Here is a 13,551-nt window from a genome sequence, read left to right on the forward strand (position 1 = left end):
TTTGCATACATTCTGGCGTTTTGCTAACGAGACGACGGTGCTCTACAATTGTTTCCCAAAGCACTCAATCAATTGCTGCAAAAGCATAAAACGGCCTAAGCTAATTTAAAGACGGTTGATTAATTAAAGTGGCTACCTTTGCACATCCTCCCGTATCAATATAAAAGCACTTCTCGTTCATTTCACTCCTCCACGAATGCTCGCCCATTTTCCCAGCCTTTGATCATTTGGCTCTATTAACGCAAATGGTTGTGATGCAAATGGACCGGTTAGAAAATGGAATGTTCATTTCATTTGCTATTCTTTCCCTCATTCTCTTCCTCCTGTATCCCACTCTATCGAAAGAGCCGCTTGAAGCGCTTGCTTTTTTTGTACCATCATCTACCGACAACTGTGCTTTTCATATACTTCACCGGCTCTAGAAACTCGTAGCTGCAGCAGATGCATGTCGCATCTCGCGATGAATCTCTTTCCGGTGAATCAATTATGTAGTACTGTCGCTATCGGCTTCTCAACCTTGCCCTACTGTCCGCCAGTCGGATGGATGCCTTATGAATTCATCATTCCGTGAAACACTTGCTGCTGCTCGCACACAACTCAAACGGGGGAGAAAATGCATCCAATCACCTGGCAATCGATGTTATCGGTGACACAGCTTTTCCTATAGCGATCCTATCGACCGCAAATCTTTACCATCGCTCAGCATCAGCCTCACCTCGGCAGAGTGCGGTGTAGCGTACTTCAATTATTTCATGCATAAATTAAGGCGCCTAAATAAAGTCTCCGGTCAAGCCGGATGCTTCCGACCGAAAGCACACGTTGCATTTTCTTCTTCTGCGGTTCTCTTCGCACACTCGTCGCGGTATTGAAATGAAGCAGGAAAATCAAAGCACCATCTCCTCAGCACCTACCTTCGCACCGGTCGAGCTCGACGGTTCATCAAACAGGGCCCAGATTTTCGGTTTCGTGCGCTGCCAGCAGGTTAGCTCGCCGTTCAGCAGTGCCTCCTCGAAGCCGAACAGCCGCGCGATCGCCTCCTCGGACGGCTGCTCATCGTCTAGCTCCAATTTGTCCAGTATCGCGAGAGTGCTCTGTTTTTTGTTTAGGGAAGGTTTTGCAGAAGAGAGAAGAAAAAAGGAAAGAAAAAGTGAACGAAGAAGCAAATTCAACGATTCCAATGCATAACCATTCCGGTTGGCCGTACGTTGCCGCAAAAAAAAGAAAGAAAGCGTTGCGGAAGAAATATGCAAATTGGGTCGTGTATGTGGGTGTGCTCTCTAGTTGGCTGTTGCTATCGGTAAAGCTGAAGATGATCTTACGATAAACCAGAAACACAATCTTTACTAGTTTGGCACGCCAATGACCGTGGTGGGTTAGTATTGAGCGTGTTAGAGTTAATCGAAAAATGAATCTTTTGACCGAGGATGCTTTGAATTAAATTAAAAATTCAAGCTTAACGTAAGATGTCCTAGTGTGATTCGTTATCTTGCTGGTGTTTGATATAAAAAAGGAATAAAGTGTTATGCAAAATGAAAAACTCTGCAAATGGTTTCGAAACAAATCATAATCTTTTTTCATGAAATCTTCTACATCAATTCACCAAATTACAATGACACATCTATTCCATTAAGCAGATTGTGGCGCAATCTCCAGCAACCTTATCAAGTATTACGTCAAAATTGCATTTAATCTTCCCCTCAACCCATCATACATGAAAGAGAAAAGCACCTTCTTACCTGCGTATCACGATGCACACTGTACGTCGACCAGCAGCACGGTTCGACCTGGTTCGAGTCGAGGCCCCAAAACTCCAGCTCTTCCTCGAACAGCGGACCACAGACATCGGTTGGATAGTGCAGCTTCCCCGTTCTGTAACGAATGCAGCACATCAAGAAAACACATTCCCACACACAGTTATGGCACAGTATGAGCAATTGCGTTAAAATATTTGAAAACTTCATCGCGGTAATGGTCATCCTGATGGTAAGAGCAGTATCTCCAACATGAAAACTCCATAACGCTCCCAGCCTTAAGCTTAGTTTCGTTACTGGCAGCTTTCTCTAGCGGTGAGCGATAAAACGCTCCCATCCAGCAATGAGACAATGCGCAATTTGTGGGCAAGTCTTAGCGTCCTTTTTTTATTGCTGGCGAGATAAGCCGCATTGAAGAGTTTGCCTTTTTATTATTAGCACGCTATTGTGTTATACTACTTCACCTAGCTAGCCCGAACTGTTCGCGAACAGTCGTCAACACGGCAAGATGGCTTGATGAGCCGTTGTTTGCTGCGGACTTTTATGTCTTGGTACCGTGCATGGTGGCTGTTGGGTTGCTGTAACTTGCAAAAGAGGCTCCCTTCCTTACCGATAGTAGTTGAGGACCTGGGCAAACACCCCCGGATGGCGGTCGAAGAAGTACTCGTTCAGGACGGGATCGTAGTTCGCCAGTGCCTCCGTTAGGCGCGACAGCCGGGTGGCCGGGATCTTCTTCAGCGTCGCCTTGTACGTCTCATACCTGCATTGGGCAAAGGGAAAAGCGAGTGGGTAAATACCTTCGAGTTAGCCTCATCGAACGCTGTTCATCGAAAGCAAAAAATGGGCCTGATAGTGTCTAGTGTCTTCGTCGGTACGCTTCTGTTCACATGCTCTTAGCCCATCCGAATAAGCAGCCAGATGCCTGTGTAAACATCATTACATATTCATAGCTCAAAATTACTGGCAGCTCCACATGAGTGCACCCGTTTTGAGTGGTACGGAACTATCTCAGCCTCAATGACAAACTGTAGCCAAAGTGTAGCACATTCACGCTCTTGTGTGCACGAGTTGCGTGCATGCGGCAAAGCTTTCCTCTCCATCACACTCAACTCAGCACAGCCACGAAGACGCTAGCGAGCACAGCTCGTTACGAAGAACATTTTCGGGACGTAGAGAGCTGTTAGATAAACACATTCTCGCGTCTTAAAAGCTAGAACGGCACTTGCCTTTGCCGTTGTCTCTGCCACTTCCCACTCCAGTTGGCTAATGTTGGCTCGTTCCACTAAACTGGCTACGAGCGGGAGGCAATGAATCGTTGCTGCTCAAATAGTGAAACGGCAAACATTTAACTTTCTTGCCAAACGCAAGAAGAGTCGAAGAACTTGTTCGGGTGGTTTCGGGCAGAAGAAGCCACAGCTTGTAGTGGTTTCGTACGCAAATTAGATGAGCGCTGATTTCTCCTTAAGAAGCTTGTGAAAAGAGTACAATTCAACATCTATCGGTCATGTAGCAGCTACTGTCAATTATAACAATAGTACAAGATTCAATAAAATACAGAAAAAGCTAGTTATTTCAATAATAAAAAAAATCTGCAGCATAAAGAACTAACTTTCTTGTTTTATGATGTTCTTTCCAATACCAAAAGTTCTCCAAAGCAACAACAGTTTGCCTTTGCAAAATTTGCCCCCAGAATTGCTGCAAACAAACGAGAAAACTTTAACATTGCTTCGAACATCCCTTCCGCACAGCTTTTTCAACTCAAAATGGGGGAAAAAAATCTCAGTCCTTCCTCGAAGCATCTGTTCCTTCTCCCTTATTTCCTCCATTCTTTACTGTCCTTTAGTCCAGGTAGTTAGTAAACTGTTCCGCCGCTGTTATGCAAGTGAAAGTCTTTTCTTTCACCATTCGAAAGCCATTATCGTCATCGTTGTCTGACATTTGCCACACCGGTCGCTGTGTCGCTGCGTGGTGGCACCTGGCGGAAAGGTAAGATAACCAAGAAGTCGCTTCCTCGTGTAGTGCTAGGAGTCTTGTCGTCTCAGACGATTTATTGCTCCACCAAACCCAAGATGCACCGTCGGGACGTTGCCTGAACGAAGGTGAGAGAAAGTTTTCCGGTGCCTCATGCTCCCTCCCTTTGAGAACAACATCGCACACGACCATGCCGCCTTGTTGTCTTTCTTCCGTGGTCGGAACAAACTTCCCTCCATCCCTACCGGGGCCAATTAGAATAGTTCCAGGCACGGGCGCGTAAACTTCACAGCTTTATTGGTTTTAATTATCAAACAAGGCCACGTCAAAACTTGCCAAGTCCTGGTCGTCGTCTTCGTCGTGCCGTGCTTAAAGCACACGCAACACTCGCAACTGTCCTGTGCTGGTGAAGACGAAAGTGTTGTGCATAAAGCGGGACACGATGACACGACAACGAGTCGGCAAGTTGTTAATATAGTTAGCCATTATTGCCATTAGGCACGGCAAAGGTTGCACAGTGTTACGGCACGTGAGTCGCTTTCCACTTGGGAAGAAAGACAAACAGTGACATCACCGCGAGGAACTGCCATTCAGGAACTTCCGACCAAAAATCCATTTTATAGATGTCGAAAATCTTGAACCTAGGGCTAAAAGGTGGCGATAAATGGGTGCAGTGCTTATAGTTAACTAAAGAAAAATAATCGAATTAAGAATTCATCCTTAGAAGGCTTTATTATTATTTAGTTGTGTTAAAGAAATTCATTTATTGAAGTCTTTTACAAATATTTTAAGATAAAATTATGAATTTTTAATGCATATTGCATATCTCCCTGTTAAAACGATACTTAAGTCTTCAGTTGAGTCTACATTTAGGCGCATTTTTCCTACCAAACTTACCTGATGCCTCCTACATTGAGTATGATGCGGTTCTCTCCATCCATGATGTCAGTCCACTGATTGCAACTTTGGCACACAAGGAAACGTCATTTGTGACGCTCATGTCAGTTCATTTAATGTGTTTTTGTCCAAAAAAAAACTGAAATCCCTTCGCCGCACAATACACGCTCACCACGCCATCACATTGTATCCATTTCTTTTCAAAATTGTACCATGTTTCCATTTACTAACACGTCACGGACTTGTATTTTCTATTGTGCACAATTTCTTTGCACTCCTGTTCGAGCTGCACCTCAAACGGAAGTGCTACACATATGCTTTCAATTCCTTCCAGCAAGTGCACTTGCAGCGACACGCACACTCACTCACAAAAGCAGCCCGTAACCGAACCGGCGTCCAGGGCACAGTGGCTGTTGATTTATGGATTATTATTTATTCGTGAACTTGCTCAACAGTCTCGGCCCGGCTCGGAGCGATGGAACGAGCAGCTGGAGACTGTGCGAGATGAATGTTTCGGACCATGCCGCTTCTTGGAGTTCCGTTTTTATTTTTTCCGTCCCTATTTGAGAGGGCATCCGATACGGTCACACTACACAGCAGGCTGGAATGATGATGGGCGGCACCGATGGTTGGTACGAAGGTCTCCAAAAGCGATGCTGCGTTGCTGCACCGTCAACATCCGCCGTCCGACCGTCGCAGGCACGTCTGCAGAGAAGAGAAGCAATGGGAAAATGAAAAATGGACGTAAGTGTGCAATTGGGGGTCGTAAAAATTTCATCTCTCGCTGCGATCACACCGAATGGGGAAATGATTCACTGTTGCAGCGTGCGGTGTTACTTTTGAGCCGGGGCGATGAAATGATTGTTGCCCGAGTGGAAATGGATGTTTGATGCTAGTGCCACAAAATGTAAAGCCTTAATAATTACGCCACGACCACACACAAGCGGGGATTTTAGTTTATTAGTCAACACTCTATCAAGTGTAATATTGATTTTGATTGCCATCGTTTTAATAGAAAAAAAATATTATTTTATCAAATATTGACCGAAGCGAATCACTTTAATTAAAAGCACAGTTTTTTTATAGCGATTGATACTACCACTGATCTATTGCGCTTCATTACACAAATCCGATACATCTATGACCACCATGTAACATTATTAGCTCACAAAATCTCGTTCATTGTAACCACGGCACTGTGGTCACTGTTAATATCGCCGCAAGCGGTTACCACCGTAACCATGGAACTACCATCGCAACTCCACCCCTTTTATTCCACTGCACTGATTCGCCAAACCTAATAACAGTGAGGTTAACCGACACTACTATCCACTAAAATGATGCCGACCATCCCTCTGTCTCTCTGTGTACATCAAACGACGCTGCTCGATACACCCATCAATCGGATACACCCGTCCAGTGTGAAGGCTATTGGGTGAGAGATTGCGATAAGGAAATTCACGACCCTAGAGGGCAATGAGGCAATGCGGTGGGGCTTTACGATCATCCGCCGCGAGAACGTGTCCGTCGATCGTGATAAGCGGATTAATTACGCCATCGCATCATCTCCCAATTAAATGGTAGCGTGAAAGAGGGGCTTTGTGCGAACACAAGGTTCCAGACGGGGCGAATATTTCACTAACGAACGAACGATGATCCACCGTGGGTCATGAGCGTGTGTGCACCGTAAAATCCAGTATCTCGTCACCGTGATTGAATCGGAATTAAACCGACCGGTGAAACAAAGCGAGGAAAAAAGGAGATAAATTTATACGCACCACATGCGGTTAAAACGATTCATTAACCCCAGTTGTGAGTGGAGATTAAGGTGTGATGGGATTTTTTCAGGGGATTTTATTTAATGCATTTATTTTTTTGTGAAACATGATAGTAAGCTACATAATCTGTAGTCAACATATTTATTAAAAGCAGGATTTTCAATATTATCACTGCAAAATGGGAAAATCGCATTATTCTTCGTATGCGCCTAAATATATGCAACCCACATCGCATTCTCGATCAAACGCTGATATCGATTTTGGTCAACCAATTTACTCAACGCAACCTCAAACCGAAGGACAATGTTGTAAACACGAAACACGCTAAGAGCTGCTTTCCGGTTGCTAATTTCTCGGTTTGTGTCCATTCGTGCATCCGAAGCAGTCAGCCTGAATCAAACGTGACGCTTCGCTCAAACAACAGCTGGCTTGCGCCGTTCAAAAGACCATCCCAAGCGTTAGTTTCCTTTCAGCTCACACCAGCCCGCACCCGAACACCTCCGCCCCAGTTCCGACGCTGAATCGACAATCAGAAAACAGAAAGCTCCAAATCCGGTGGTGAATGAAACTTTTTCCCGCCCCTTCTCCGAGAAAAGGGCTCCCTTATTACGAGGCCGAAGTTCACAGGCGGGTTCACTGCAAACCGCAAAGTTAAGCGCGTTTGTTCGGTCCCTTTCATCAACCCAAAGGGGGGGGGGGGGGGGGGGAAGGGCGAGAGGAGTTTCCCAACATCGGAAGGATAAACCGTCGGATCTCAAACGAAGCATCCCGCCGGGTTTAACAAAACTTGAAACATCGCGTTGCAAGCTGAGGAGAGAAGGAGCGGTTGGTGCGGTTTAGAATTTCGCAAAATACCGCACCACGGCAAGAGACCGCTGGCGAACACGCGCGAAGCAGAACACATCTTTACAAGCTCGCCAACGGCACCAGCAAAAGAAGGAGAGAGAGCACCGGTGCGAACGAGAAGAAAAGCAGCAAGCCACACCGTTCCTTGCAGCACGGCCTTGGCCTCGGTTTTAACCGCTCGCGGGTAAGCACGGGCACAGAACAGAACAAAAGGCAATCCCGCGGCTGTCGCGTTCGGAGCGACGCGAGGCGTCACCAGAACGGTAAAGTGAAAGGATAACGAAATACAATAAAAACAAAGTGTATGTGTGCTGTTCGCGGTGCTGCCCTGGTACATTGGGAAAATGGAGACATTTGCAAGCGTTCATTTATTTATTCATTTATTTATTAGATGCTTATGTGCACGTGTCGGGGACGAGCGAGCGTTACGAAGCGAATGTGTTTTGAGGTGGTAGGGTTAGAGGATTGACCCTATGGTGCAGAAAATTACCCATTTCTGCATGGAACTACGGCCTAACCTTGCACAAAAGAGTTATGAGTGGTCGATGATGAAAGCTTCAAAATGGAAGAACATTTATTTCCAATGGGACTTGAACTCTGAATCTTTAATACAGCAGATGCAAAAGGTTTTATGAGCGCACGATAGCTTTGTCAATATTTGGTTCAATTTCAAATGTGCAATAGTCACTCTTAAACTCTCACCTAAAGCAGTGATTCAGTGGAGCACTCCCAGCCAAACACCACCGGAGGACGTGATTTGAAAGCTGATTGCAACTCAACAATCAACATCAAAGACGGTAACGATAAACAAAGCACCGGATACGAAACGTTTAGAGCACACATTTGACACATGCAATTGATTTGGTAAATACTTCAACCTCTAGAACAATAAAAAACAACCACCCCGACACCCGGCAGCTTAACACCGGCAGACAAATAAAAGGTTCCGCCTGACAAATAGCCGTCCTGCTGGCATGCTGGCAGAATGATTTGCATCGAAACAGTTCGGAAAGTGTGCAAGAACGGAAACAGAGGCACTAATGGGTTAGAGAACAAAAGGCCACCAAAGGCTGGCACAGCCACCAGCAGAACAATGGGGCCGAGCATTCCGAGCTCAAACGGCAACAACATACCGAGCCTTTATTTGACTTATGCTTCAGGGTTAGTTTGAAGTATGTATCCACTGCGTTTGCTCGCTCGCACCTATCACAAGCCCTTCTTCTCGCGATTCCCCCGCAATGTATTGTTGTGTGGAGTTTGCTGAGGCGTGGAAAACCCATCGGCCACTTGCTTCAAAGTGCCAAATTTGACAGCATTTCTATCCACTCAGTGTGTCTACCCATCTTTTTTCCGTCAAACATCGAGATCGTCGCAGTGGCAGCCAAATCATTGCCAGAATCGCAAAAAAGCTCCCTTAAAACGTTGTCACATTGTGGCAATTTTCGGTGTACATTCTTCACGGTGGCAAAATCACGGCCAACATTCCATTTTCACATTGCACGGTCGTCATCCGAAGCGAACATACCACTGCTGAAGCGTGTGCCACTGATTGGGCGCATTGCATGAATGTTGAATGTTCGTCTTCGATGGCGGGAAGCAAGCGGCCGCCGTCCCAATGTGCGAAGGTGTGTCACATTCCTCGTGGACACCGTCGTCGTCTTTTTTCCAACAGGTGAGCAATTGCACTGAGTGTGGGGGGATTTTTTTTGTTTTGGTCACCCTGTTGTGTTGAGAATTGGGCACACAGATTCCAACTGGAATCCAACTGTGCGCGATGCGAGAAGTGAATCGTTCCGCCTGAAAATGGTCGTTCTTGCGTGAGGGTGGAAATAGGTAAAAGTGTATGTTGAGTAGGAAAATAAGCTCTCATTAAAGCTCAGTTTCGTTGGTGTGGGAGTACAATTTTCAACAAAAATGTAGACGTAGAGCCTATTAAGGTGGATACCATCTAAGGAGCAAACTTGACTTGAACACAAACAGCAAAGAAGCAAGCAAAATTTTTAGGATTTGCGAGAATTCCAAGACACAAACATAGACTGAAATATCTTACTGAGAATGGTGTGTTTATCTTAATTTAATTTGAAAGCAACCTACAAAAGCTTCGAATAATTTCAATTATCAATTAGAAAAACAGGAAAAATAAACACAACAACTTTATCTGGAAAAATCCTCGCTTGCATGACTTACAAAAGGCATTCCAACTTCCCGAAGCTTTTCCACTCTCCGGGACAAATGCAGTGGGCAAAAACTCGGAACAAAACAAATCCACCACCATGCAATATAGTTCCGGAGCGGTAAGTGAAAAACTAGTATCATTCACCCCGAGCTCCCGTCCTGTTCCCCCAGCCGGTCCCGATCACCTGCCCATTCTTTGCGGTGGTCTATTTACTCACTGCACTCCCCATTGTCCGATTGGAGTGCCATTCGTTTGCAGACCCACTTGGACGCAAGCCGCAGTTTGTCCACTGGCTCGGGCTCGTTGCAAGAGCGCTATTGCTACCGGCCACAGGCACACAGGCCTCCCGTGTCTCAGTGTCCGTGTGAAATCCTTGGGGAAAATTCTCCAAACAATACCGCAAACCGCCCAGCCATTCGGGGTAAGCAATTTGAATAATAATTTAAATTTGTTTTCCTACATGTTCCACCCGAAGCCGGCGTTGTGACCGGGACACAACGTCTAATGCACAACGAAAATAGCGCCCCAACATTCCTGGTGAAACAAGTCCGGGCCAGATCCTTCAGGACACTGACACCGACAAAGCGCAAACAATTTTCCTTCGCCTATCCCCAGCTCGGTACGGGCAATCCCTGGATTAGGGAGGCAGCAATTCGTTACGGGGTAAACTTTTTGCATCAGCCGTTTGGCCTCCGCGTTGGATTAAGACACTCGTAAATCATGCACAGGCCTCGACAAGGCACACCTTTGTGGGCCAAAAAAAAACAAAAGAAGTAGCAAAACAGCATTATATTTGAAGAGAAAAACAAACAAACAAAGGTTACACAAACTGAGAGCGAGCTTTAGCCTACTCGATGCCGTCACTTCCTTCCCAAAAAAGGGAGGTTGTTGTGCTTTCCTTTCGTTAAAATTCGATTTTCAATCAAATTGAGCTTCTGCGCTGCCATTATACCTTCGAGCGATTGGTTGTTTCGGGAAATTGTTGTGCACGAGGGCGCATGCAGGTGTTGTTGTTTTGCTGGGGTGTAAGCAATCGGCAAACGATGACCGGGGCTGGGTGATGGAACCTTCCGCGAATTTGATTTTGGAACTTCGTTAAACATTTATGAGCCGGACGCATATGGGGCCGTTATTGAAAAAGGGGAACATTCATCCGCTATTGACGGTATGCACGACGACTCGTTCCTGATGTACTGAACGATGGAAGAGGACTTCATTTCATATTTTTGAGAAGCAATTGATTCCATGTTGATGTTCCTTGGAAGCATGTTTGCTCAAAGTTTCATCCAAGAGTATGTGGTTAGCTTTGCAATATTTGAATTGTTATTGTGATTGAGTACATTCATCAGTTGGAAATTGAAGTACATTGTCGTAGAATAAACCTTAAAAATAATGTAACAATTTATCACAAAATCTATCTAAAGCACCTTCATCTTTGCCTTCAAAGCGTGCGCATCCTACATGGTTCGCCGAAATTGAACGATTTTCACCTGCTCCCTATTCACGACCCAAGATGCAAGCCCTAGCAGGTGAATGTTAATGCGAACACAACCTCCCATTACCCACGCACTCATAAAATATCAATTACCTTCAAGGAACGTGCCTTCACCGACCCAGCAAGCTTGCCTCTTGGGCGCTCCCTTCGATTGGCCCACGGGTACTGGCTTGCCGATCAGCTAATAGCGCTTGCCTCGGTTCACGCCCAGCATCCCCAAAATATTACACCAAAACGTGCTTTAAACGGGGCGAGCCCTGCTGAAAATTGCGCCCCGTAATGTGTCCCCCCCCCCACACGATGAAACGGCACTGTGGCGGCTCCCGCGGGGTCGAAAGACCTTTTTAGTTTGCCTTGCGACCGTGACTCATGTAGGCATAATTTAATTTATATGCCACGGCGCATCGGCAGCCACCGTTCCGGACCGGTGCACTCCACTCCACCCTAGCGCCACTTGCCGAAACAATCCATCCGCGTCCGGGCTTTAGGCAGCGCAACGCTTTAGGCAAGGCTCACCAAAAAAGATACATTTTGTTTTCTCATATTGATGCCGACGCGTCACGTTTGAGCGATTCCCCATCTCTCTCGTTCTCTCTTGCTCGCTCGGAGAAGTTGCGTCACGGGGTTGAAAGTGAACAGCGGCGCGAAGGAAGGAAGCAGGAAGATGCTTGTCTTACAAGGCGCCAAAAACCGCTCAACGCTGGCGGAAGCATTGTTTGTGACGAGATGAGTAAACGTTTCACTTAAAGCCCGGAATCCTAGACAAATATTTTATTATGTTTGTCAGCCTGCCATGCGCTTTGGGGAGGGACGAGAGCGAGAGAGAGAACGAGCGGATGTGTTTGGCAAACGCTGTGGTACTGTGTTTTGCATGTTGCCATGATTGACAGAATTCGTAACAATCTCCGGCCGGTGTATGGTTTCATTTACACGGCGAACGATACTGACATGGATGATATTAGAAAACGCCGACGACCGGCGATGATGGTTAACGGATTAAGCTTTGCCGGCTAGAAAACTGAGAAAGCTCCTTCAACGCTCGTGACACAGGTGAACATTGATGCTCAAAGTAAGGCGCTGAAGCATTTTGTAATTTAATTAATTTGAAACTTGTGTGTGCTGTTCGCGATTTGGGAAAATATCTCCACATGAAACTGCAGAAAATATTTTCTCTCTCTGCGAGAGAGTGTTTTCACTATTAAACAATATGTTTGCACACAATTTACACACAATTAATATTGATTACGTCCTATAATCTAATTTAAGAAAGGCTTCTTCGTGCTCTCATCCTTCCACGAATTGACAGCCAGCAAGATAAACACTGTGGATTATAAACTCACTCATCAAACCGAGCCACGGGGGGGACGGTTTGCCTTTCCTGCGTTTGCTTGCGAGCCTGGTGTTTATCTTTTCAACTTTGCCCCGTACTTGCCGCACCCGGTTATGGCTGATTATACAGTCAATTTTGTGCAAATGGGTTGTAATGGAGCCTGCAAGCCTTCGTGATGATAATGACGACGATGCTACTGACGACGACGACGAAGATGATGATGATGATAAATTACCCACCAGCCAGTAAATGCTTTGTTTGATGTGTGTTGAACGGCAACTGCTAACTGTGTGTGTGGATGATGAAACGCGAGGAAGTTTAAAAATCTCTTTAAAGACACCAGGCGCCTCCATCCGGCTTTAAGCTGTAAGCCACCGTGCGCCTCCATCGCCAGCAAATGTAGCAGGCCATTATAATTAGTCCGCTTTCTCGCTCTCTTTATTTTGTTTTGCTACGAGCGTGTTCCACGAGAGGCCAAAAAGTCCAAAAGTAGAAGCCAGCCCACTCCAACAGCTTTGGCGCGTTTAAATTTGTCCCAGTTCAGCCATACATCCGCATCTCGCACCGGCACCAGACCGGGACTAAATTTAGCAAATCGATAAAGATAACAAAATGATAGGTTTCAGCTTATCCCTCCCACTCGTGCCCTTTTGCTGTCCAGCTTTTTCGCTCTATCCTTTTCGGTCCGGGCCGGCACTTCGAAGCGCATGAAGAACGACCACATGTCGACGTGTGCGGGCACGGAATGCATCACACAGACGGACCGGGCGCAATCCAATCCGTATCAACAAGTTTATTGCTTTCCGGAGAATTAACACACACACACACACAGGCAGAGACGCACGCACAATACTACAGTCAGTCTCTGGCTCGCCCCCATAAATACACCGAATAACGACCGGATGCTTCCGAGCTTTCGGGACGATAAAGCCATCGGGAAGGCAAGCTGTGCGGGTCAAACCATTGCCGCACGGGACGGATCGTCAAGGCTCGTTCCTTCCGCTCCAGCGAATCGAACAACGATCGAACACTTCCGTTAGAAAATTTGTCGAATTCCATTCTGATGCTGGCTGGTGCTGGGGGGGTTAAGTGACGAAAGGACGGAGAGCAAAAAACACTGTTTTTCCTGCTGCCGCGTACAACGAAAGCGCAGTTATGCACATCCGGCCGGCATTGTCCGAAAAGCTCCATCAGCTGCACGACACAATGAAGGGGCCAGGCGCGCAACAAAACCTCCGCTTGATATGTATGAATTCCACCGGACTCATCACATTTGCATAAAAGCATCGGAGCGACGGGAGTTCATA

At 46.2% G+C, this 13,551-nt stretch overlaps 1 protein-coding gene across 4 annotated transcripts in view; it reads right to left on the reverse strand.

The window, feature by feature from the left end:
* The window catches only part of LOC120903129 (potassium voltage-gated channel protein Shaw-like), a 50,892-nt gene that overhangs the window by 17,201 nt on the left and 20,140 nt on the right, over window positions 1-13,551 (reverse strand). For all 4 annotated transcript variants that reach the window (XM_040312367.1, XM_040312365.1, XM_040312364.1 and 1 more), the window contains 4 exons: window positions 4,620-5,324; window positions 2,362-2,511; window positions 1,737-1,869; window positions 912-1,091 (listed from right to left, as the gene is read on the reverse strand). In XM_040312367.1, coding sequence (XP_040168301.1) covers window positions 912-1,091; window positions 1,737-1,869; window positions 2,362-2,511; window positions 4,620-4,663 — 507 coding nt within the window. In that variant the 5' untranslated portion in view covers window positions 4,664-5,324. The remainder of the gene's footprint in view (window positions 1-911; window positions 1,092-1,736; window positions 1,870-2,361; window positions 2,512-4,619; window positions 5,325-13,551) is intronic.

Source organism: Anopheles arabiensis, chromosome 3 (assembly GCF_016920715.1).
Source record: "Anopheles arabiensis isolate DONGOLA chromosome 3, AaraD3, whole genome shotgun sequence".
In the NCBI taxonomy this organism is placed as follows: Eukaryota; Metazoa; Arthropoda; class Insecta; order Diptera; family Culicidae; genus Anopheles; species Anopheles arabiensis.